This window comes from Moschus berezovskii, chromosome 19 (genome assembly GCF_049115385.1).
Source record: "Moschus berezovskii isolate FMDL1 chromosome 19, NW_MosBer_1.0, whole genome shotgun sequence".
Taxonomy (NCBI): Eukaryota; Metazoa; Chordata; class Mammalia; order Artiodactyla; family Moschidae; genus Moschus; species Moschus berezovskii.
Window position 1 is genome coordinate 66,562,881 of NC_142478.1, and position 26,302 is coordinate 66,589,182.

Here is a 26,302-nt window from a genome sequence, read left to right on the forward strand (position 1 = left end):
TTTTACCAAAAGAAGGAAAGCGGGAGGGTTAAGAATACAGGATTCTTATTCTGTGAGAGTGACTTCCTCAGGGTTGACATCTTGGTTTGATGACTTGGTAAGCAGGTGACTGAACCTCTCCACCTCTGTTTCCTCATCTGTAAAATGGGAATCACACAAGTGCTAATCCCTGGGGACTGATGTGAGAATTAAATCTAAAACTGCACATAAAACATTTTAAGGGACTTCCCTGGCAGCCCAGTGGTTAAGACTCCATGCTTCCAATGCAGGGTGTGCAGGTAGGTTTGATCCCTGGTAGGGGAACTAAGATTCCACATGCAGTGCAGTGTGGCCAAAAAAAAAAAAAAATATATATATATATACACACACACACAAATATGTATGTATGTAAGTATATGTATTTTTTTACCTACAGTATAACACAGGGAACTCTGCTCAATGTTAAGTGGCAGATGGGATGGGAGACAAGTCTGGAGGAGAATGGACACGTGTATATGTATGGCTGAGTCCCTTTACTGTCCACCCGAAACTATCACAACATTGTTAATCAGCTATACTCCAATATAAAGGAAAAAGTTAAAACAAACCAAAAACAACAAAAACATTTCAGCACAGTGCCTGGCAAAATAGTAAGCGTTTAGTGTTAATGCTCTGCATTTTGACAGCTCATGAATTGATTTGGTAAGGGTAAATTAAGCACCCAAGCTCACAACTTAATCAGCATTTCATTCCGTTCCGCTGCTCAGTCGTGTCCGACTCTATGCAACCCCGTGGACTGTAGCCTACCAGGCTTCTCCGTCCATGGGATTCTCCAGGCAAGAATACTGGAGTGGGTTACCGTTTCCTTCTCCAGGGGATCTTCCCGACCCAGGGATCGAACCCGGGTCTCCCGCATTGGAGGCAGACGCTTTAACCTCTGAGCCACCAGGGAAGCCCAGCATTAGTACTGGCCATAACCTAACTGTGTCCAAGGCAGAGGAGTAGATAGCTATTTCATAATTAACAGATGATCTCAATAAATATGAAAGCAACAAAACATTCCCTGCCTTGTGTTTTAATGGTATCAATGATCAACTTTTTGATCCTGAAGCAGCTGCATAATTCACAGGACCCAGATAAAAATCAACATGCAAGAAAATAGTAAGACTTTCCAGATGATGACGACAGAGAATCAAACCAAGCACGGGCCACTTCTGAGGACAGGGCCCTGTGCAACTGTCGAGCCTGCACACCTGTGAACCCAGCCCCATCTCCACCCCTTCAGTGGCCAAAGTTTCAGGATTACAGTTGGACTGCGTGGTCATGACAGTCCAACTTCCATAGTCAAGATGTTTTTTCTGAAAACACTTCAACTATCTCTCCCCCAGAGAAAACAGAATCTTGTGGCATGATCTACAGTGATAACAGATAACAAAGTCAAAACCAAATAATTAGCAAAGATGTGTATTCTTTCTTGACCTCCTTGACATTCAAAGGCAGTAAGGATCAATGTATCCCAGGACTACTTTGCTGCAAAATTAGAATTCGCTAATCACCTGTGGCTGAAACTGCAATACTTTGGCCACCTCATGCGACGAGTTGACTCACTGGAAAAGACTCTGATGCTAGGAAGGGTTGGGGGCGGGAGGAGAAGGGGACGACCGAGAATGAGATGGCTGGATGGCATCACCGACTCTGTGGACATGAGTTTGAGTGAACTCCAGGAGTTGGTGATGGACAGGGAGGCCTGGCGTGCTGTGATTCATGGGGTCGCGGAGAGTTGGACACGACTGAGCGACTGAACTGAACTGAATCACCTGTGTCCTTAATGTTCTTCAAGGTAAGAGGCACAGAGAACTTTCAATGAACATTTCTATCACAAGTTGCAGAAAAAAGAAATAATTCAACCATGCCACATTTTAGATTACAAACCAAGACTTTGTTCTTATTGACTGAGTTTTTCTATAAAGAAAGACGGTACTTCATTTTAACTCTCTTCCTCACCTCCCATGAACAGAAAGCCTGCTGTTTTCTGAAATTGGTATTGAACATGTGTGTGGTTCAATGACGATGCTGACCCACTCTATAAGATAGGATTTTAGTTTTGTGACTTTCCTTGTACTTTATCTCAATATTTCACAAGAAGCTGTGAGGCTCCAATACTGAGGAAGTACAGAGGCAAAACACAGCAGGCCTAAAAACAGACTGGTCATTTTTTAAGTGTCGAAGGTGAGACTTAAAGCCGAGAACAAAACAATGGCGGGTTCCCACTGAGCTATGTCTAGTAAGAGAAAGGGAATTGAATCATCAGGTATACTGTGATGCCTAACAGTTGAATCATTTACTCTGGGGGCACGATCTAATTAGGAACAAAGACTTAAAAAGTTTATTATGTGTGGACACAGAATTTAAAAGAAAAAAGGGCAACTTTCAACTTCCAGTGGGTGTGCTCAACAGACTTAAAAGAAAGATGGCAGAGTACAACACACTAAGGGCTTCCTTGGTGGCTCAGTGGTAAAGGATCTGCGTGCCAGTGCAGGAGACATGTGTTAGATCCCTGATCAGGGAAAATCCCACATGCCGCGAAGCAACTATGCCTGGGCTCCACAACTACTTAGCCTGTGCTCTACAGCCCAGGAACTGCAAATACTGAGCCCACCTGAGCCGCAACCGCTGAAGCCCACTTGCCTAGAGCCAGTGCCCTGCAACAAGAGAAGCCACTGCAATGAGTAGGCCCCGCTCACCACAACTAGAAAAAAGCCCAGGCAGCAGTGAAGATCCAACACAGCCAAAAAGAAAGAACACACTTAGCAGTAACTGCTCATCAAGTGGGGGGGGGGGAACGCTGACCTTGCTCAATTTTTGCAAATCAGAAGAAAACCAATGCCCTCTTTCCTCTAGAATTTCTTGATAATTAGAGTCAAATTTGAGCCATTCAAAAACCAGAACTTTAACACACTAGATAAAATGAAGTCAACCAGAACAATTACATGAGGTAATTACAAGTCTCTATCCTAACTGCTTGGTGCTTCCCTGGTGGCTCAGATTTAAAGAATCTGCTTTCATTGCAGGAGATCCAGGTTCGATCCCTGGGTTGGGAAGATCCCCTGAAAAAGGAATGGCCACCGGCTCCAGTGTTCTTGCCTGGAGAATTCCAAGGACAGAGGAGTCTGGCGGGCTACAGTCCAAAGAACTGGACACGACTGAGCGACTAAAACACACACATACACATCCTAACTGCTAAGTCTGTTGGTTTGTAACTTGAGGGTACCAATACCTTCCAGAATCACTGTGCTGCTTTGAAGACAGGGTTTCTCAAGCAAGATGTTACTGACATTTTGGGAAAGACAAATCTTAACTGGGGAGGGGGATGTCTTTCACATGTGTGCCTTATAGGATACTGAGCAGTCTCTGTGGCCTCGACCCGTTGGATTCCAGTAACACCCACTCCCTGCGTGTAACAAACAAAAATGTCTCTATTAATTACCAGATGTGTGGGATGAGGGAGGAAATCACTTCCAACTGAGAACCACTGCTTATAAAGCTGGGAATAAATAAAAAAGGAATCAAAGCACTTTAGAACAGGAAGTGATTTTAAGGATGCTGTGCACTAGAGATTCTCAAACTTTGGTGTATATCAGCCTCCCTGGGGAGCTTTTCCTGGGCATCACCCCAGACCTATTGGTAACAGTCAACTACAGAATTTGCCCACATGGGTATCAACACCCTCATTCCACAAAGAAGAGGCCGTGGGCCAGAGAGGAAAAATGCCTTGCCTAAGGTCACAGGGCGAGTTAGAACCTGGACTCCAAACCCAACCAAGCCCTTCCTGACAAAAAGAATGGGTGGGGTGAGAGGTGTGTGTTGCTCACACATTTTGGAGAAAGGCAGGCATAATTAGTTAAGACGGTGCACGCTGCAGCCAGTTGGCCAGAGTTACAATCTCGATTTGGTGTTATTAGGTAAGCGACCTTGTGTAAGGGACATAATCTCTAAGCGCCTCAGTTTCCTTCTCTGTAAAATGAAAGGATAGTACCTACCTCCGAGGGCTGCTGGAAAGGTTAAGAGGGAGAATGTATATAAAACCTTCGACACACGGCCTGGCACACATTAAATACTCAGTACACATCCTGCTGTTATTATTACTGTGCCTCGACTGCTGGGGGGAAGGGGACGGCGGTGCCCCGAGGGTTGAGATGGGCTCAGGGAGGCGATACGATCCCCGACTCCCCGCCTCCTCTCGCCGGGGGAAGACCCTCGCCTCGCCCCCTCACCTGGTCCCGCAGCTCCTTCTCCAGCTGCCGGTAGTCGTTGTTCCAGACCAGGAGGTGTAAGGGGAAGTCGCCGCTAGCGTCGCGGGGCGAGGACATGGCGAGGGAGGCCGCAGCCGGGCCCTCACCGCCCGCTTGGCACGCCTCAGCCCCCGGTGGGGGTCTCCGGCGCCCGCCCGCCGGGCGGCCGGCGAGCGAAGAGAACCAGGCGAGCGAGCGAGCGGGCGCGCTACGCGGCCGGCCGGCCTAGAGGGCCGGGTGCAGGGCACGCGCGGGAGGTCGGGGGTCGCGGGCCGGGTCGGGGACGGGGGGTCGGCCGCGCCCACCCCGCGCCCCGCCGCGCTCCCGCCCGCGCTGACAGCTCGCGAACCGACTTCTGCGGGCCGAACTGCCCCAAACAGGGAAGTGAGGGGAGCGGACCACCGCGCGCTGCGGCGGGGGGGGAGGCGAGGCTAGCCACCCGGGCCGGGGCCCGCCCAACCCTACCCACCTCCGATCCCATACCGGGAATCACAGCATCATACCGAAAACAAAAACAAAACTCTCTTGCTCAGCCTAGGATCTCGACATGAAAAACTCGATCTAGCCTTTATCATCCCCTTTACCCCTGCCCCAGCTCCTTCATATGGTTCAGTCCACAACTGGGCCTCTTCCATCGGCTCTGCGGTCGGGGGGGGTAACAACAGGCTCCTGGACCAAACCATTCTAGTTCCTGACTCTCTTGCAGCCTTTTTGGACCTGGGCAGATGCTGCTATGATTGGTCAGGAGCCATTTTGGAAGTGGGCAACACCAACCAATTTTCAAGTAGGCATCATAAACTCTTGGAGAAGTAGCGTTAAGTAGTTGCCCCATGAGCGGATGGTTCTAGCTCAAAGCTTCTCAACTTCAGCACATTTTGAACCACATAAATTTGATTTGTTTTTGCTGTTCTGGTAACTCTAATTCTTTTAATTTATTTTTTACTTTGCATTTATTTTCATTTTTTATAGAGTTCTAAAAATTTGCTTTCCATTTACAGTTTTTACCAAATATTGGTTATATTCCTGGTATTGTACAATACATCCTTGAGTCTATGTTATACCCGGTATTTGGTGCCTCCCACTCCGCCACTTACATTACCCCTCTCTCCACTGGTAAGGACTAGTTTGTTCCCTGTATCTGTGAATCTGCTTCGTTTTTGTTATGTTTACAACTTTGTTGTAATTTTTAGATTCCACATGTAAGTGAGACCATACTGTATTTGTCTTCCTCTGTTTTATTTCACTTAGTATAATGCCCTCAAAGTCCATCCTTGTTGCTGCAAATGGCGAATTTTCATTCTTTTTTTTATGATTGAATAGAATACCATTGTAGAATGATACATACTGAGGGAACATACTGCAACATAATAAAGACCGTATATATGACAAACTCACAGCTAACATCATACTGAAGGGTGAAAAGATGAAAGTATTTCCTCTAAGATCAGGAGCAAGGATGCCCACTCGCATCACTTTTATTCAACAGTTTTGAAAGTCCTAGGCACAGCAATCAGGAGAAAGAGAAATAAAAGGAATCCAAATTGGAAAGGAAGATAGGAACCACATAATACTTTACGTGGGGATGTTGGGCAGAATCCCCGCCATTTCTACCCACTAGATGTCAGTAACACTCCCGCCAAAATGTCTCCAAATGTCCCCTGGAGGAAAAAAATTCACACACATACCCCCACCCACTTTGAGAAGCACTGTTCTGCCTCAACTCCAAACTGGGTTTTGATTCAAAATTACCTAAGTTGCTGGTTTATTCCACATACGAATGTCCTTTATTTTTGAATTTGGGGTTATGGCTGAAAGGACTAATAGATAATACTTACACTTGACCACAGTACAGTCATGCTCAAAATTCTCCAAGCCAGGCTTCAGCAATATGTGAACCGTGAACTCCCAGATGTTCAAGCAGGTTTTAGAAAAGGCAGAGGCACCAGAGTTCAAATTGCCAACATCCGCTGGATCATGGAGAAAGCAAGAGAGTTCCAGAAAAACATCTATTTCTGCTTCATTGACTATGCCAAAGCCTTTGACTGTGTGGATCACAGTAAACTGTGGAAAATTCTGAAAGAGATGGGAATACCAGACCACCTGACCTGCCTCTTGAGAAACCTGTATTCAGGTCAGGAAGCAACAGTCAGAACTGGACATGGAACAACAGACTGGTTCCAAATAGGAAAAAGAGTACGTCAAGGTTGTACATTGTCACCCTGCTTATTTAACTTATATGCAGAGTACATCATGAGGAACGCTGGGCTGGAAGAAGCACAAGCTGGAATCAAGATTGCTGGGAGAAATATCAATAACCTCAGATATGCAGATGACACTACCCTTATGGCAGAAAGTGAAGAGCAACTCAAAGCCTCTTGGGGAAAGTGAAAGAGGAGAGTGAAAAGGTTGGCTTGAAGCTCAACATTCAGAAAACAAAGATCATGGCATCTGGTCCCATCACTTCATGGGAAATAGATGGGAAAACAGTGGAAACAGTGTCAGACTTTTTTTGGGCTCCAAAATCACTGCAGATGCTGATTGCAGCCATGAAATTAAAAGACGCTTACTCCTGGGAAGGAAAGTTATGACCAACCTTGATAATATATTAAAAAGCAGAGACATTACTTTGCCAACCAAGGTCCGTCTAGTCAAGGCTATGGTTTTTCCAGTGGTCATGTATGGATGTGAGAGTTGGACTGTGAAGAAAGCTGATCGCCGAAGAATTGATGCTTTTGAACTGTGGTGCTGGAGAAGACTCTTGAGAGTCCCTTGGACTGCAAGGAGATCCAACCAGTCCATTCTAAGGGAGATCGATCCTGGGTGTTCATTGGAAGGACTGATGCTAAAGCTGAAACTGCAATACTTTGGCCACCTCATGCGACGAGTTGACTCACTGGAAAAGACTCTGATGCTGGGAAAGGTTGGGGGCGGGAGGAGAAGGGGACGACCAAGAATGAGATGGCTGGATGGCATCACCGACTCTGTGGACATGAGTTTGAGTGAACTCCAGGAATTGGTGATGGACAGGGAGGCCTGGCATGCTGTGATTCATGGGGTCACGGAGAGTTGGACACGACTGAGCGACTGAACTGAACTGAACTGACCACAGTTAGCCAAACTTAAGTTCATTCTTTGGGTTTCAACCTAAGACACTATAGTTCCTTGATTCAATGAAGAACCAAGTCAACTCACAGCTGCTCGCCAGCCTGAGCTTTCTGCACAGCTGTCTACAACTAGACCACATAGCTGGCCAAAGTTATTTGATGCATCCTGAGAGCATACCCTCTGCCTTCTCTGCTTGTGGACATCAGCTTTTCAGACGCCTGCAACAACAGCTGTTCAAGAATCCTGGCCTAATCCTTTCTCCACACATGTTGAGGCCAGAAGATTTGTGAGTCTGTGAACCAAAACAGGATGCAGGAGCATCAGGATGGAACCCAGAGGCTCTAATTGTGGAATGTGTGGGATTTATGTGGTTATGCCCACACCACACATTTATGAAAATGGAGAGATGAAACAAAGACCAGTGCTCCTGAGACCCCTTCCAGGACTTCTTATCCTTTCAGAAGTCTCAGGCAATTTAATCCTCTGCCTCGTCATCTTTCCGTATTTATTGAACATTTCTCTTAATTTATTAGTGAAAAAACTCCACAATGGCTGCTCACCAGAGTACCTGGAGGTCAAGACAGTTTCTGGCCCACAATAGCCATGGAATGTTTGCCGAATGGCGATCATATTTGTGTTTACACATATGTAATACATTAGCATTAGGACCACGTCTCTGCTCGCTTTCAGACTGATTAAACTCATCTCATGTGTTTATGTAGTCCTGTAATTAGGTTATCTATTCTCACCCTCAAAGAACAACAGAAAAAAGTTGTGATTAGGAAATAATAGCAGTATCTAATTCCAGTAATAGCAGCAACTATTATTGAGGGCTTACTATGGGGCAGGCACACTATATGCTTCTGTAAGTTATTCCATTTGTCCTTAGTAAATATTTCACTTTTGCATGTCATGTAAGAGTTTTGCTGAATATTCTTCGTCCTCTCCCTCCTCTTATTTCCTCTTTACACCCCTTTAAAAACGTAAAAATCATTTTCAGGTAACAAGCTATACAAACGTGAATCATGGGCTTGAGGTAGACAGACTACCTCCACTTTCCAGGTAAGATTAAAACTGCAGCATAGGGAAACATCTAATATATTCCTACTTATTTTATTGTAGATCTAGTACAGTTGAATGTAACTCCATAAATATAGAAAATTTCATCTTCTTGGCTCACTGCTCCTTCTCCAGTGCCCATAACAGTGTGTGGAATATAGTACATGGTCAATAAATGTACATTCCAGATAATTTCAGTATTATCTATGTGTTCTTAGCCCCTCAGTCCTATCTGACTCTGCGACTCCATGGACTGTAGCCCACCAGCCTCCTCTGTCCATGGGGATTCTCCCGGCAACAATACTGGAGTGGGTTACCATAACTTCCTCTAGGGGATCTTCCCAACCCCAGGGATCAAACCCAGGTCTTCAGCATTGCTGGCGGATTCTTCACCGTCTGAGCCACCAAGGAAGCCCAAGAATATTGGAGTGGGTAGCCTATCCCTTCTCCAGGGGATCTTCCCGACCTAGGAACTGAATCGGGGTCTCCTGCACTGCAGGCCAATTCTTTACCAGCTGAGCTACCAAGGAAGCCCTGGTCAATAAATAATTGTTGACTAAAGGAATGAATAAATAAGTGAACTTGGCCAAAGTTATGCTAAATGACTTGACGAATGATTGCCTCAGGAAGGCTGTGGCTGCATACCTCTGGTCACTACATTTCGCTGCTTTCCCCTGGTATGAATCAGCACTGGGAGAAAGTGAATCTCTTCCAGAGAGGGAGTCTCCGAAATCAAGGAGGTTTGGAAACAGGAGAGGAGACACTTGCCCTCACTCAAAATGGCGACAAGGGAGCGTGCCCTTTCCGGTCACATGACCTGCCCGTCGCCGAAGGGCACCGCCCCGCGCGTGCGTGCTGCGCCGCGGCTGTGAGGCGCTGAGGGGAGAGGCGGCCACCGCCAGCGCCGCCGCGGGGACCCGTTAGAGCGGAAGCGCAGCCGCCGCCGCCGCCTTCACTGTCCCGGGCCCCAGGTTCCCGGCAGGTGGGAGGCGGGAGCCATGTCGAAGCGGCTCCGGAGCAGCGAGGTGTGCGCTGACTGCAGCGGGCCGGGTGAGTCGCACCGCCCGGGCCCGCTCCCCTCAGCTCTCCTGGCCAGGACCCCTGCCCCGGGGCCGCCCCCTCGGGCCGGGAGGGTCCGGGCGCTGGAGCTCTGCACCCCATGCCCCGGGTCGCGACGAGGAGGAGCCTGGGCGGACGCGGGGCGGGACCCGTCCCGGGCCTGTCAGAGCCGGGCGGGCAGGGGGCCGCCGCCCTCCCGTCACTCCCGTCCCTCTCTTTTTTCTCGTCCCCTCTGTCCCAGGCCGGGCGGAGAGGCGGCGGGGTCGGAGCCGCTTTCCCAACGGGAAGGGGCTTGGGCAACCCACGAGGAGGCCAATTAGAGAAATCAACTGCGAGCGTCCTCCCGGCTGCGGCCCCGAGGCTGCAGGTGTCCTCTCCCCTCCCCACAGCCCCCCAGACCCCCGCCCGGGGTCGGGGGAGGCCCTGTCCGGAGTGGGCGACGCTCGCCGCTTCCTTCCACTGAGACTCGCCAGAGGACCCCCAACGATGAGTTTTTCCCCACTTCTCTAACATCCCGACTCCCACTCCGCCGCGGACAGCCTCCCGGATGACGGGGTCTTGCAAACGCCGACCATCACTTGAGGAAGCAATGCTTGTCTCAAGTTCTGAGATCTGAACCGGCCGAGTTTAAACTAGATTTTGCCTCTGGGTGACCTTGGGCTGGTGACTTCATTTGGCCGAGCTTGATTTCCTCATTTTTCGAGTAAGGATGATTGAGAGTACGGTGCTCAGGGGTAGAACAATTTCTATGAATGTTTAGGCTCGTCTCATCTAAGGTGGTTTTGGGGGTTGTTGTTTTTATTTTTTCTGTTTTTGTATTGTGTACAGAACCTTCACAGCCCCTTAAAGCTATAGTTGAATTTCTAAATTATACATTAATTACTGCTTACAAAACAAACACACCAGATCAGTGGCAACTATAACCATTTGGGTATTCAGGCGGTTTAGGTATATGGGAACACTGAAGGGCGGAAACCATCCCTCCCATGTTTAGTATTCAGATTTAGAGTTCAGATCTATCTTAGCGGTTGGAGCGCGGTTGACAGGCCTCTGTGTTGTTCACAGTGCTTGGATTTATCTGCTTTGAATTTGAAGTAATTCAAAAGGTAAGATGGCTTCCTTAACACAATAGTGTCCAATAAACAATCTTAATGAAGTCATTGAGCACCACTCTGTTTTAAACTTCATCTTGTCATATGGAGGTGGAGACCGATTTTAAAAGGACTATGATAACTCAAACCTTATGTGGTTATTTCACGGCCTGTATAATGTAAGTGGGGTTACTAGTTTCCTTTGAAGATAGGGCGAACGGGTGGAGGAGTTTAAAAAGAGGTGTTTTAGAAACTTAGTTAGCTTGTCGTAAGAACTCCATCGTATTCTCTAAAAATGTTATTTGCTCCACTTCCTTATTTTCTTGCCTGTTTTCGGTTGAACTTTCTGTGATGTTTGTTTCACATGAATCTAGATTCAAACTTCCTCTTGAAGTGCATATTCTTTGCTTCTCAGTGGATAGTATACGGGGCACAGGAAAATTGCATCTCTGTTGTCACGCTGAATTCTGTACTAAATACTGTCTTGCACTTCTGTGGCCTTTTGTGCATTTGAGAACATTTTTCTCTTCCATTGTATCTTTTTTAGTTGTTGTCTCATATGCCTAATCTACAGAGACTTGAGTCACTTCCTTCCTGTTTTGAATATAATTAGGCTACCTTGAAATGTTCTGAACTTGAGCAGCTAGGAATTTGTGCTGCCTTTTCTGCAAAGCCCTAGTGAGAGAGTTACCTTTACGTTTCAGGATCCCTTTGAGATTCTGATGAATGCTAAGACCTTCTCCCCGCAAAATACATGCGCACTTCGCCTTTCACACAGAATTTGTTAAGATTTCTCAGTGGGATAATAGACATTTCTGTAAGGCCATTGGTTTTGTTCCTAGAACCCATGTTAAGAAGCCCTAGCGTAAAATGTTCACATAAATTGGAAGGGGTTCACTGGATTTTACTGTCGTTAACATTCTGATATTCTCTTCATGTGATTCTGATTCATGATGTTAAAATGACTAGTAGAGAGCCTTGCTTGCTGCTGCTGCTAAGTCACTTCAGTCGTGTCCAACTCTGTGATCCCATAGACAGAAGCCCACTAGGCTCGCCTTGCTGCTGCTGCTGCTGCTGCTGAGTCACTTCAGTCGTGTCCGACTCTGTGTGACCCCATAGACGGAAGCCCACCAGGCTCCCCCGTCCCTGGGATTCTCCAGGCAAGAACACTGGAGTGGGTTGCCATTTCCTTCTCCAATGTGTGAAAGTGAAGTCGCTCATGTGTATTAAATCCTTGCTGTCTTGTCACTATTTAATTTCTTCCAAGAGGATTGTGAATTCTCTGAAGGACAGGTGAAAACCAAGGCTGATCTTCAAAATAAAGTCTTTTTGTATGTGTGTCATTAATAATAGTACCATACTGCGCAACCCACTCCATTGTTCTTGCCTGGAGAATCCCAGGGATGGGGGAGCCTGGTGGGCTTCCATCTATGGGGTCACGAAGAGTCGGACACGACTGAAGTGACTTAGCAGCAGCAGCAAAAAGCGAAGTTGTTACATATCTTTGCAGGGATCTTTCATCTTGATGTTTCCAGTCTTTGTTTTTTAGAATGCTTTAGTAGTATTGACATAGTTGTACTTCACTGAAGAATTTTGTTTGAGTTTTTGTTACATGGCAAAATTTTAATGCTGTTCAGTCCCTAAATTGTGTCCAACTCTTTGCAATCCCATTGACTGCAGCATGCCAGACTTCCCTGTCCTTCACTGTCTCCCAAAGCTTGCTCAAATGCGTGTCCATTGAGTCGGTGATGCCATCTAACCATCTCATCCTCTGTCCTCTGTTGCCCTCTTCTCCTCTTGCCCTCAATCTTTCTCAGTATCAGGGTCTTTTCCAATGCGTTGGAATTCCAATGCTTTGCAATGTGGCAAAAAAAAAAAATTTTTTTTTTAAAGATAGGTAAACTAATTACTAAGATTTGATGACAGTTAATCAAATGTTTTGGAGCTTCAGCATTGATCCTCGCTCCTCACAATGAATATTCAAGGATTGGTTTCCCTAACCAGTCAATCCTAAAGGTAATCAACCCTGAATATTCATTGGAAGGACTGATACTAAAGCTGAAGCTCCAAAATGTTTGATTAACTATGATCAAATCATAGTAAATAGTTTACCTATTTATAAAAAAATTTTTTTTTGCCGTGCTGCATGGCATGCAGGATCTTAGTTTCCTGACCAAGCATTGAACACGTGCACACTGCAGTGGAAGTGCAGAGTCTTAACCACTGGATCGCCAGGGAAGTCCTGGGTTACCTTTTTTTTTTTTTAAATGAATCTGGTTCATATCCTATTCTGAGTTCAACTACCTGAAAACTCCATGAGGTTTTTCAGTGTAGTAAGATAGTGTTCATGTGGAACATTCAATGTTTCGAGTATTAGCAATCTAAGACTTTCTCCAGTGGCCATGAATTGCTGTGGTCTCTTGAAAATACAAGATAATTGGGAAAAGTTATAATAGCTCACATTACTGAGTACTTACTATATGCAAACAGCTTCACTTACTCTTTATATCCTCACCACCCTGAGATGTATTGTTCTTCTATTTGATCCATGATGAGCACCCTCAAAGAAATAACTTGCCTAAGATCCTTGCGCAAGAAGTGGTAGAGTTGGGGTTCAAACCCTGGACTGCTTGTCTCCAGAGCCAGCCCTGTTAACCACCACCACACTCTCTGACTCCCAGTTTGTCTTTGATTGAAATCCATAACTTTTCATTATATGGTTGGAAGGGGTTTGAATAAACTGTTAGAAATGGTAAGGATGGTGTACATGCATTTTAGAGATTTTTGTGGACATTGAAGAATTTTTAAATATAACCCTCAAGCCAAGCAGCTTGAGCAGTACCTATTGTCACCCCTTGTGTGAATCTGGTGAAATGTAGAAGGTCTGTCTGTGTTTTGAGTTTCTAAATATTTAGTTTACTTTCCCAGTGTGAGTTCTCTTACTGCTTACCAAGTATGCGTTTTTCCTTGTTTCAAAGGGTGTCTAATGAGGCTTTGTCGGACTTTACAAGAAAAAAGTATCATGCGCACATCAAAAATATTGCTCATTTGTATTTTGAATCTTTTTCTGTGAGGCTGATGTTTTTACAGCTTCTGTTCTTTCAGGTCCATGGTGAGATCAGACTCAACAGTTTATTTGAGACAGCTAATGGATATCCTAGCACATTTATTAGTGGAGGAGGCCAGGTTTCCCAGTCTGTTTTCAGAGCTACCGTGGCTGAGCTGTTTTATAGTTGTGTCACTTGCAGCTTTCTGCTAAGCCCAGAGGCATATCGACATGCAGCAGTGTTAGGGTAGCTGTCTTTTCACCATTCACTTCACATAATTCTGTGTGGATTGTTCATGGATAGTTTTGTTGTCCTGCCATTTGTGGAGATGGAGTCAGAATGATTCAGGTGAACCCTCTCAATTTGCTTCTCTTACATTTAATGAAAGAGCCCACATCCGAGATAGTAGATCTTATTAGGGCTACAGATTGTGGCCCTGGACCAGAAAGCAGATAAGTACTCACTCAGGGCTTCAATTCATGTTTTCCATCTTTATTAACATTGTACCCCCAGCCAAGATAGGTGGTATCATCAGACAAGCTCCCCAGCTTAACATGTTGACTAGCATACCAACACAACAGAAATGTCTTGTTTTTCTGAAACACCAAACCTTGGTCATCTTTTGCCACCTGGTATCCTTGCTACTGATCTCACTCTTCTTTCCAGATCCTTCCTGGGCATCCGTAAATAGGGGAACTTTTATATGCGATGAGTGCTGCAGTGTCCATCGGAGTCTGGGACGCCATATCTCTCAAGTGAGGCATCTTAAACACACACCATGGCCTCCAACATTGCTTCAGGTAAAGAATGAGAATTCTCCTCAATAATTTAAAGTTTTTAGGAGTTACTGTTTTAGCAACTGAAATTACACTTCTTAAATCTTACAAAAATGTTTGAATCCTAATTGAGTAGAGGTGCCATGCTTGTCAGTGCTATATATAAGTATGTGAAAGTGAAAGTCACTCAGTCATGTCCGACTCTTTGGGACCCCATGGACTATACAGTCCATGGAATTCTCCAGGCCAGAATACTGGAGTGGGTAGCCTTTCCCTTCTCCAGGGGATCTTTCCAACCCAAGGATCGAACCCAGGTCTCCCACATTGCAGGCAGATTCTGCCTGCAATATATAAATATATAAGTATTGAATTCATTATTTAAGATTATTTTTCTCCTAGTGAAAATCTGGAAAAGCTCGACTATAGGTAGACAGATAGTCATTAAAATTTCTTCCTAATGTTTTACTGCCAACTTTCTAGAATATTGCCAGAAATTGTTTTTAAACAGTCTGTCTTTTCCAGTTACCACGATGAATGTTTCTGAAAGCAACTGCCTTAGAAACTTTTCATGAGGTTTCCTGCCTTGATAGGAGTCCTCCGAAGTTTCTGACACATCTGATTTAAGTTCTCTTAAAGTTCTTGTAACCTGTTAGAGACAGTCAGGTTCTGTTTTGATATGAATGCCTAACACCCTGCCAAGTATTCAGTGGGCTCTTTGTTTTATTTGGGGGTCCATTGTCATGTCACCGGGTACTTCTATTTTGGGGTACACATTCTTTGAGTTCTGTTGGAACTCAGACTTAGGCGTGTGTTTTGCCTTCATTTGTCTTGAGTACATATTTTACTAAATCTGTGGCAGCTGCACAGCCTGTCCCAAAAGGGTGAGTTTAGATCTCTGATATGACCGTATCTGCGCTGTTGTAAAAATCAGACGAGGCCTTGTCAGGAGGCAGGCTCTGAAATGAAAATGGTTTATTATTAATAATCACTTCTGCTCAGAAGTTTCTAACAGCTCATTCCCATGTGAAAATGGGTGTTTACTGCTGTCAGATTATACAGAGTACAGATATTATGTCATATCCTATATTATATTATAGGATATAAATAAAATCCAGAGATGGTTGAGTAGTTTAAAATGCCAGACTGACCCTAGAACAGCAGTTCCCAGAGTGACACATGGGCCACTAGTGGTACTCGAGGTTGATGTGCATGCTCAATCGTTCAGTCAGGTCCGACTCTTTCAGACCCGCCAGGCTCCACTGTCCATGGGTTTTTTTACCCCGGCAAGAATATTGGAGTGGGTTTCCATTTCCTTTTTCAGGGGATTTTCCTGAACCCACATCTCCTGTGTTGGCAGGTAGATTCTTTACCACTGATCAAAGGTAGATGTGGGTAATACTCAAATATTTATTTCAGTGGTTGCATAAAACTATAACTAGTGCGTCAAATTATAATCGCTAGTGAAAGTTTTAGAAGGTAAGTGGATTTAAAGAAAAAGATTAAGAATCTTGAAAAATAGTATTTGGATGTTCATGCTTGGGCATTGCTGTCCTAAAGTATCAAAGTGCTCTTTCTTCATCATGTATTAGAAAATGTAATCAAACCCATTGAAATATTTAGCTATCCTTCTGGTCAAACCTGAATCCTACATGTAGGTTCTTCTTTCTCATTAAAACAGAAAATAATGAAGTGTGTGATCTCCTAGTCATGCTAGTGTTTGTAGTGGAATCAGTTCAGTCACTGATTTCCACGGAATGTTTGTAGAAAGAAATTAAAATGTGATTTTATACTGCTTGGTTTTAGATGGTTGAAACCTTGTATAATAATGGTGCTAATTCTATATGGGAGCATTCGTTACTGGACCCCACCTCTATTATGAGTGGAAGACGCAAAGCTAATCCACAGGATAAAGTACAGTGAGTGGAATGTTACTCTTATTTCTGCTTAACCCCTGGGGCCCACTAAAAGGAGCGCAGCTGTCTTGGACCAGCCTCCACAGGGGCAGCGCAGGAGGTGGTCACCCAGTTGTGTGTTGAACTTTTTGCCTTTGGGATGCAGAATGAAGCCAGGCATGGGACAGTCTCTTCCGCATGCTACCCAGCACAAGTCTGGTTTCTCCAGTTTAAGACTAAGGCTTGGTGGCTGTTAATGTCACTGGGTTTGAGCTTAGGTGCTCAACCAACAGGCAGTCAGATCAATCATCTGGATTCTTACAAGATGGGACAAAGAGCTGCTTCCTCTCAAGGTTGCTAGGTCACTTCAGAAAATTACCCAGAGAAGAAAGATATTATAAAAAGCAGGTATTCTGCAGTCCTGGCCATTATAATGACTAATGTACATTTTCAGACTTCAGGTCTTAACACACTGCCAAAAGCTTTCTTCAGTATTGTTCCTTTTATTCTTGAGTGGGGGATGTGGGTCACTTCCTCTTCTCTTTACAGTCTGAAGAATGGGGAATGTTGTATCTGAACTGCAAGTGAACTGTTTTCTTTTTTTGTTCTCAAACCAGTCCTAATAAAGCAGAATTCATCAGAGCCAAGTATCAGATGTTAGCGTTTGTCCACCGCTTGCCCTGCCGGGATGACGACAGTGTGACTGCCAAAGATCTCAGTAAGGTGGGTCACACCTTTCAGAATCCTGAAATTACCGGATGAAACAGCACATTGTCCTGTTTGGGGAAAAAAAGACACTTAGAAAGAAAAGAAAAACAACTTTCTGCACACGAAATAATTAGTCACAGCTTTTTTTGCTGTTGGTTTCTTCTCTCATCTTAATCCAAATGTCAGCCATTCATATTAGTGGAAGTATACTAGTGGGACAAAGGAAACGATAAGCATCCAGGAAACCATTTGTGTTTTCTAGGTCTGGTTCTAGAGTCGTAGTTCTGTAAGTTTTTGTTTGTGGAGCTTTGAAATAGGAGCCATGTCAGAGTTTGTTTCTAGGAGGGACTGCAAGGTCTGTGGGACTTCTGCAGGTTTCCAGGTTGCATGCTGAGTGAGATCTTCAGGAAGTAGGGCGTCACTCAAAACCGTAGTCCATGGGATGGTTTATTAAACTCATAAGATGAGTCGATGGCTTTCTTTATGTGGGCCTTTGCCTGTTTTTGAGAGATACCACAAAAATGCGTATCTTTATTTTCAAAGCGCTGCTTTTGGCAGATGCTCATACAGAACAGAGGCACTCACAGTTCAGAATTTTAAACTTTGCCTGAAGGTGGATGTGATTGTTACTTCCATTCATTGTGTTTTTAAACCACAATTTTTAAAAATAAAATTAATTAGGAAAACAAGACCTGGATGTAGTTGTTAGAGTCGCTTTCTTCAATCCTGTGGTAAGGATGATTGCATTTTGGACAGTTCTAGGGTTGAAGGAAGAGCTGAAGGAAGGCAGCTTATCCTCTGAATGTGTAAGGACTTTTCTGCAGTGCTATAGAATATGCCACAGGCCTGTTTCCACCCCTAAAGACTTCAGTAAATCATTGTACACCAGGCTAAGACTAGTGTTGTGGAGAGGGTGTGATATAAGGCAGAATCCTGTGATTTACACAGTCTAGGATCTGAAGCTCTAAAGCCCTAGGTTCAATATTAACATCTAATAGCAACAGCAATAATAATAGCAGCTGTTTTCTTCGGTCATTTCCCGTGTACCAGGCTCCGTGCTCTGTTGTATGATCGATCCCTTATAGTTGCCCATGAATAGCGGGCATTTTTTTTTTGTTTTTTTGTTTCTCTTTTTTTTTTTAGTTTCTTTAATAGGTGGCATTTTTATCACCATTTTAGAGATAAGGAAACAGGTTCAGATTGCTTTAAACACTTTCTCAAGTTCACACAGCTTGAGGGGTATATGGTTTGAAATTCAGGTCTGTCAGACTTCAGAGCCATGCTCAACCCCTCCTCACACTCCCTCTCACTCAGAGACTGGTTGCGCCACTTAGACAGATCTTGCCTTTGGGCGCATCAGCCTTCCCAGCCCTAGTTCCCTTATCAGTAACAATAGGCCTGACTCTGCCTTAGAGCCCAGGGGTAGCTGTTACCAGCATGGGAGAGACAGCGTCATTCACCTTGCTAAGCAAGATAAAGATGATGTAGTGCTGCGATAATGTAGATTGCAGTGGTCTGCCAGCTGCTTTGCTCCCTCATTCTTTATACTTTTAACAAACGTTCTTTTCTTGTTTATGTATTTTTCAGCAACTCCATTCAAGCGTGAGAACAGGGAATCTTGAAACCTGTTTGAGGCTGTTATCTTTAGGAGCACAAGCCAACTTTTTTCACCCTGTAAGAGAGCACAAATTGGTTCAGATATGAAGTTGAAACTAAATGGGTTGCATTTGCTTAGCCTTCGGGTTATTCATTTCTTCTCGTGTACTTTGTATTAATGATTCTTAGGAGAAAGGAAACACCCCCCTCCACGTGGCCTCCAAAGCAGGGCAGATTCTACAGGCGGAATTGTTGGCAGTATATGGAGCAGACCCAGGCACCCAGGACTCCAGTGGGAAAACTCCTGTTGACTATGCCAGGTGAGAGACTCAACTCTGTTACCTCTCTCTGGGATTTACCTTGTGTATGATTCATTTAGTGGCTAAATTGTGCATGGGTAGCATTTAGCTGGAGAAGGCAATGGCACCCCACTCCAGTAATCTTGCCTGGAGAATCCCATGGATGGAGGAGCCTGGTAGGCTGTAGTCCATGGGGTCGCTAAGAGTCAGACACGACTGAGCGACTTCACTTTCACTTTTCACTTGCATGCATTGGAGAGGGAAATGGCAACCCACTCCAGTGTTCTTGCCTGGAGAATCCCAGGGAGGGGGGGAGCCTGGTAGGCTGCCGTCTCTGGGGTCGCACAGAGTCGGACACGACTGAAGCGACTTAGCAGCAGCAGCAGCATTTAGCGCCTTCAAAGATTTGAATTCTGTTATTTTGCAGATGAAGACATTTCAAGTGCATATGATCTTCAGTTCAGTTCAGTTCAGTTGCTCAGTCGTGTCCGACTCTCTGCGACCCCATGAATCACAGCATGCCAGGCCTCCCTGTCCATCACCAACTCCCAGAGTTCACTCAAACTCATGTCCACAGAGTCGGTGATGCCATCCAGCCCTCTCATTCTCGGTCGTCCCCTTCTCCTCCCGCCCCCAACCTTTCCCAGCATCAGAGTCTTTTCCAGTGAGTCAACTCGCCGCATGAGGTGGCCAAAGTATTGCAGTTTCAGCTTTAGCATCAGTCCTTCCAGTGAACACCCAGGATCGATCTCCCTTAGAATGGACTGGTTGGATCTCCTTGCAGTCCAAGGGACTCTCAAGAGTCTTCTCCAGCACCACAGTTCAAAAGCATCAATTCTTTGGCGATCAGCTTTCTTCACAGTCCAACTCTCATATCCATACATGACCACGGGAAAAACCATAGCCTTGACTAGACGGACCTTTGTTGGCAAAGTAATGTCTCTGCTTTTTAATATACTATCAAGGTTGGTCATAACTTTCCTTCCCAGGAGTAAGCGTCTTTTAATTTCATGGCTGCAGTCAGCATCTGCAGTGATTTTGGAGCCCAAAAAAATAAAATCTGACACTGTTTCCACTGTTTTTCCATCTATTTCCCATGAAGTGATGGGACCAGATGCCATGATCTTTGTTTTCTGAATGTTGAGCTTCAAGCCAACCTTTTCACTCTCCTCTTTCACTTTCCTCAAGAGGCTTTGAGTTGCTCTTCACTTTCTGCCATAAGGGTAGTGTCATCTGCATATCTGAGGTTATTGATATTTCTCCCAGCAATCTTGATTCCAGCTTGTGCTTCTTCCAGCCCAGCGTTCCTCATGATGTACTCTGCATATAAGTTAAATAAGCAGGGTGACAATATACAGCCTTGACATACTCCCTTTCCTACTTGGAACCAGTCTGTTGTTCCATGTCCAGTTCTGACTGTTGCTTCCTGACCTGCATACGGGTTTCTCAAGAGGCACGTCAGGTGGTCTGGTATTCCCATCTCTTTCCAAATGTTCCACAGTTTACTGTGATCCACACAGTCAAAGGCTTTGGCATAGTCAATGAAGCAGAAATAGATGTTTTTCTGGAACTCTCTCGCTTTCTCCATGATCCAGCGGATGTTGGCAATTTGATCTCTGGTGCCTCTGCCTTTTCTAAAACCTGCTTGAACATCTGGGAGTTCACGGTTCACATATTGCTGAAGCCTGGCTTGGAGAATTTTGAACATGACTTTACTAGCATGTGAGTGAGTGCAATTGTGTGGTAGTTTGAGCATTCTTTGGCATTGCCTTTGTTCGGGATTGGAATGAAGACTGACCTTTTCCAGTCCCGTGGCCACTGCTGAGTTTTCCAAATTTGCTGGCATATTGAGTGCAGCACTTTCACAGCATCATCTTTCAAGATTTGAGATAGCTCAACTGGAATTCCATCACCTCCACTAGCTTTGTTTGTAGTGATTTCTAAGGCCCACTTGACTTCACATTGCAAGATGTCTGGCTCTAGGTCAGTGATCACGTTATCTTGACTATCTTGGTCGTGAAGATCTTTTTTGTACAGTTATTCTGTGTATTCTTGCCACCTCTTCTTAATATCTTCTGCTTCTGTTAGGTCCAAACCATTTCTGTCCTTTATCGAGCCCATCTTTGCGTGAAATGTTCCCTTGGAATCTCTAATTTTCTTGAAGAGATCTCTTGTTTTTCCTATTCTGTTGTTTTCCTCTATTTCTTTGCATTGATCACTGAGGAAGGCTTTCTTATCTCTCCTTGCTGTTTTTGGAACTCTGCATTCAGATGCTTATATCTTTCCTTTTCTCCTTTGCTTTTCTCTTCTCTTCTTTTCACAGCTATTTGTAAGGCCTCCTCCCACAGCCATTTTGCTTTTTTGCATTTCTTTTCCATGGGGATGGTCTTGATCCCTGTCTCCTGTACCATGTCACGAACCTCCGTCCATAGTTCATCAGGCACTCTATCAGATCTAGTCCCTTAAATCTATTTCTCACTTCCACTGTATAATCATAAGGGATTTGATTTAGGTCATATCTGAATGGTCTAGTGGTTTTCCCTACTTTCTTCAATTTCAGTCTGAAATGTGATAAGAGAGCCAAAGTCAGGGAAGGCAGAACCATTAACCATTGTGCTTTAGCTTCCAATCTTTCCTTTCTTTATCGTTTGTAACATAGTGGTATTTGAGCCATAGTTGGAATCCACATCAAGTATAAAGAGTTGCAGAACCCACTCCTCAGTTTTTTTTTTAAAATACTTTTAGTCATTGCTTGAACTTAGAAACAAATCTGTATGGATATGCATGTGTGCTCAGTCATGTCTGACTCTTGTGACTGCAGCCCACCAGACTCCTCTCTTCATGGAATTTTCCAGGCAAGAATAATGGAGTAGTTTGCCATTTCCTACTCCAGGGGATCTTCCTGACCCAGGAATTGAACCTACGTCTTTACCACTGGCGCTGCCTGGGAAGCCCCTGTATGGATAGATATGTGGTTCAACAAGTATAGTAAACTGTTAATTGCAGAATTTAGGTAGTGGATATCTTGGGGCTCCCTATAAAATTCTTTAAAATTTTTCTTTGTTTGAAAATTTTGGCTGTGAAGTAGCAGAAAATAAAAAAGTAAATCCATAGGTTAGTCTTCAGTATCATTTAAATAACAGAAGATGGATCATCTTTCCTTCTTTTTCCAAATTAACTTGATTAACTGCAAAGAACGATGCTCTGCACAGGGTAAAATGACAGTTGGCAACTTGAAAATGACAAGTGAAATTACAAAACTCTGCCCCCCGTAGACTTTAGTGTCCCATGGAGGAGAGGATGCCTAAATGCATGTAAGAGTTAAATGAGGCAAGATAATGTAGAACTCATTACCATATTGGATACATACATAGTATTTCTTCACTGTGGCCCAGATCATTAAGTAATGTCTTTAGTTGGTCTTTGAAGAATGGATTTGATTTGAGTGTGTGAAGAGGAGCTAAGGTATTTCAGAGGAGAAGAAGGATGTGGGTCAAGTTCTGAAGGGAGGGGTGGACAGGGCACATGCGGCACAGCAGGGGTCCTGACTGGATAGAGCAGAGTGTGTCTGGGAGTAAGAGCTCAGGTGTTGAGGGATGCAGTATTTCATCAGGTCTGACACGCCATCGTTTATATGTGTGTGTGCTAAGTCACTTCAGTCACGTCTGACTCTTTGTGACGCCATGGACTATAGGCTGCCAGGCTCCTCTGTCCATGGTATTCACCAGGCAAGAATACTGGAGTGGGTTGCCATGCCCTTCTCCAGGGCATCTTCCCGACCCAGGGATGGAACCCACATCTCTTATGTCTTCTGCATTGGCAGGTGGGTTCTTAACTCTTGGACCACCAGCGGAGTCCCCTGTCTCACAAATTAATAAGAGAAAGCGGGTAGTTGAAATTTTGAAAGCAGTTTTATAAAAGTGGGAATCAGAGTCAATCTTGACAGTTTACCTCAATTAAAAAGGTTGATTATTCTGAAAAGTCACATTTGATAAACTCCTCAGGTATCTCAGGGGATGTCTCTGTACTTTTCTCTTCTAGCACCCGTGGCCAGTGAGTAGTATAAGTGGCACTTTGTTTTCTCCTGTAGGCAAGGAGGGCACCACGAGCTGGCAGAGCGCCTTGTAGAAATACAGTACGAGCTGACTGACAGACTAGCCTTCTATCTCTGTGGCAGGAAGCCAGGTGAGTGAAAGGAGAGCAGCCTCTCCACACCTGAAGCCAGGCAGTCCCTGAAGAGCAAGTCAGGAGACTGCTGTTTATGGTCTGTGCTCTAACGAATCCTTGAGAAAACTGCAAATAAGGATTTCTGTGTGAAATGATGACTACGGCCTTTTTTGCTATATGTGAAATACGTAACATTGGTCACAGCTTGAAATTTTAGTTTTTAAAATGATTGCTCTACAGTAGTGGTCGTTTCAGGAATCAGAGCATCGTTGAACCCAGCCTGAATGTGGCACCACAGTTCTTGTGGTTAATGGGAGTCAGTATGGAAGAGCAAAGCCTTAACCTCTATAGTTGTTTGCAGAATTCAGCTAGCTAAGGAATGGGGAAAAGGGAAAAAGTGAACCTTACCATTAACCTGCTTTGTTCATGAGGTAGAACTGGGGTCAGCAAACCTTGGTCTGTAGGCCAGATAAGCCTATTATGTTGATTTTTAAAAATAAAGTTTTATTGCAAGATAGCCATGCCCACTCATTTATGCATTGTCTGTGCCCGCTTTCACACTACAGCAGCAGAACTGAGCAGGTTGAGTAGTTACAACAGAGACCATATGGACACAAAACCTAAAATATTTACAGTCTGGCCCTTTGCAAAAAAGTTTGCCAACCCCTGATATAGCGTATCCACGTATGTGTATAATCACATAACCAGTGGTTCTCCACCCTGGTTGTACAACAGAGTTAAGAGCCCCTGGTGTGATTCCAGTTCCTGGGGAGATGGAGTAAGCACACTTCACCCTGGCTCTCCTTCTGAACACAAAAACCCTGAACCAAAAATGCATGAAGTAGCTATCTAAGGACTCCAGCAGGCAGGTTAGGGAACTCACAGTGACATCAAGCTGGTGGTGAGTGTCCCCTTTCTTTTACTTCTGATATGGCCTCCAGGACAGCCCAAAACCTGGAACTGCACGGCAGGTGCAAAGAAGCCTTCTCTGTGTGGTCTGAGGAGCAGGAAATGGGACTGACAGGACTGAGAATCGGGGAGTTCCCACAGGATTTTTCTCTTTTCCTTTCCCCACTAGTAATCCTGTGGCTTCAGTTGTAGCAAGCACAGGTGCCTAAATCTCTGACCAAGAGCCTGAGGGGAAGGAACTTTGACAGCATTTGTTTTATCTTTAGTCTCTCTCACCTCTTGGCCCAGGAGGCAGAACCTGCCTGGTCAGGTGCCTGCTAAAACAAAATATTAACATTCACCGCAGAATTAAAGGAAGACTCACAAGAGTCTCCGCAACATACTATGCAAAATATCTGGGATACCATCCATAATTACTTGACATGTGAAGAAACAGGAAAATCCCAAAGACTTGCATGGGAAAAGGTAGTGATTAACAGATGCCAACTCTCAGTGACTCAGAGATTGGAATTATCAGATAAAGATTTTAAAGCAGATAGTAATATCATGCTCTTAAGAAGTAAGTGTGAATATTATTGAAGCAAATTGAATAAAGTCTTAGCAGAGAAACAGAAGATATAGAAAAGAACAGAAATGTTAGAACTAAAAAATACAATAACTGAAAATTTAAAACCCACTGGATGGGTTTAATTAGGATGGAGATGACAAAAAAAGTCAGCAAATTGAAAATAGATCACTAGAAATAATCCAGTTTGAGCAACAGAGAGATAGAAGAGTGGGAGGCAAAGGAGGCTTAGCAGAGCTTTAGGGACCTCGGAGACAAAACCAGAACATTGGTACCAATAGACTCTCAGAAAGAGATAAGAAAGAATGTGGTGCAGAAAAAATATTTGAAGAAATATTGGGTAAAAATTCTAAATTTGGCAAAAGATGTAAAATCACAATTTGAAAAGCTCAGAGAACTCCAAACAGGACGAACTCCAGTCATCACTCAGACACATCGAAATCAAACTGCTAAAATACGAAGAAAGAAAATGCCTTGAAAGCAGCCAAGGAAAAAAAATGATACTATATAAAAGAAAAATTATGTGTATGACTGTGGATTTCTCATCAGAAATCATGGAGATGAAAAGGAAGTAGAACGATATTTTTTAAATGCTGAAAGAAAAAAACTCTTATTTCCTTGAAAATAACCTTTAGGAATGAAAAAAAAAGACACTTTACGATGGAAAAAAAAAAATTAGTTGCTCTAACAGAAATACTAAAGGAAGTTCTTTGGGTGGAAGGGAGTTGATAAACCAGAGTGAATCTCGGAACTTCAGGAATGAAAGAACAACAACAGAAATGATTAAGTATTGGATAAATACAATAGCCTGTTTTCTTCTTAAGTTTTTTAAAGGTATGTATGACAGTTTAAAGCAAAAGTTATAGTATTGTGTGGTTTTCAGCATGTGTCAGTAATATATTTGACAGTTAAAACATGAAAGGGGAGAGGGTAAAAGAAATATGAAGGTAAGTTTTTGCACTTTTCTTAAAATGGTAAAATAGTATTTCTAGTAGATTGTAAAAAGTTTTGCATATTATAATCCCTAGCATTGAAAAAAGACTATACAATCATATATGGTCAGAAACTCTAGAGATAAAATGAAATGTTAAAAAATTATCCAAATAATCAAAAGATGTTTTGATTTAAAATATTCAAAACAGAGAGCAAAGAGGAGAGAGAGGAACGAAAACCATGTAGTGAGAGGAGCAAAACATAAATTCAAAAGATAATGGTATTCCTTTACAGGTCTTATTAGTATTTACACAGATGAAACTCTGGCTTGGTTTCTGTTTCAGATCACAAAAATGGACAGCACTTTATAATACCTCAAATGGCAGACAGGTAAGGCCATTGAAATACCAATCAATTATATCTGTCACTAGTATTTTCCTTGGTTGTTAAGTGTGTAAGTTTATTATATTTTGTGTTTAACAAAGCCCATACATTTTTCTCTTTTATGGCTATGCACTTTGGAAATAAGACGGCTGTAAGTAAACCACCATATAAAATTTTAAGTTTGAAAGAGCGCAAGTAACATTTGCTAATAAGAAACTCAAAGTCTGTGATACTGTCATAGTTTTAGCCAGCTGTGACAGTGTATTGTGTCTCTAGATATATCACAGAATATTTCTGTGTTATAAGAGAATATATCCTTTGTCTATGATAGGGATCAACAAATTTTGTGGTTGTTGTTGTTAAGGGCTAGATAGTAAATACTTCAGGCTTTTTGGGCCACACACCCTCTGCCTCAGCTACTCTGCTAGTTGTAAATGAAAG

General features: G+C 43.8%; 2 protein-coding genes across 15 annotated transcripts in view; one reads left to right on the forward strand and one right to left on the reverse strand.

Annotated features, from left to right (window-relative positions):
* The window catches only part of ANKRD13A (ankyrin repeat domain 13A), a 36,131-nt gene extending 31,498 nt beyond the window's left edge, over positions 1-4,633 (reverse strand). Inside the window, exon 1 of the mRNA XM_055404757.2 lies at positions 4,254-4,633. Within this exon, the coding sequence (XP_055260732.2) occupies positions 4,254-4,349 (96 nt within the window). The 5' untranslated portion in view covers positions 4,350-4,633. The remainder of the gene's footprint in view (positions 1-4,253) is intronic.
* A 4,668-nt stretch (positions 4,634-9,301) lies between these two features.
* GIT2 (GIT ArfGAP 2) overlaps positions 9,302-26,302 on the forward strand; it is a 43,866-nt gene continuing 26,865 nt past the window's right edge. For 12 of the 14 annotated variants that reach the window (XR_008683005.2, XM_055404269.2, XM_055404262.2 and 9 more), the window contains exons 1-8: positions 9,302-9,485; positions 14,299-14,432; positions 16,212-16,324; positions 16,918-17,023; positions 18,596-18,682; positions 18,794-18,924; positions 22,994-23,088; positions 25,822-25,867. Coding sequence is in view for 13 of the 14 variants with exons in the window: in XM_055404269.2 (XP_055260244.1) it covers positions 9,434-9,485; positions 14,299-14,432; positions 16,212-16,324; positions 16,918-17,023; positions 18,596-18,682; positions 18,794-18,924; positions 22,994-23,088; positions 25,822-25,867 (764 nt within the window). In the remaining variant the exon portion in view is untranslated. Of the gene's footprint in view, positions 9,486-9,714; positions 10,198-10,559; positions 10,601-14,298; positions 14,433-16,211; positions 16,325-16,917; positions 17,024-18,595; positions 18,683-18,793; positions 18,925-22,993; positions 23,089-25,821; positions 25,868-26,302 lie in introns of those variants that run through there. The other 2 variants (XM_088828259.1, XM_055404266.2) reach the window with 2 other exon arrangements.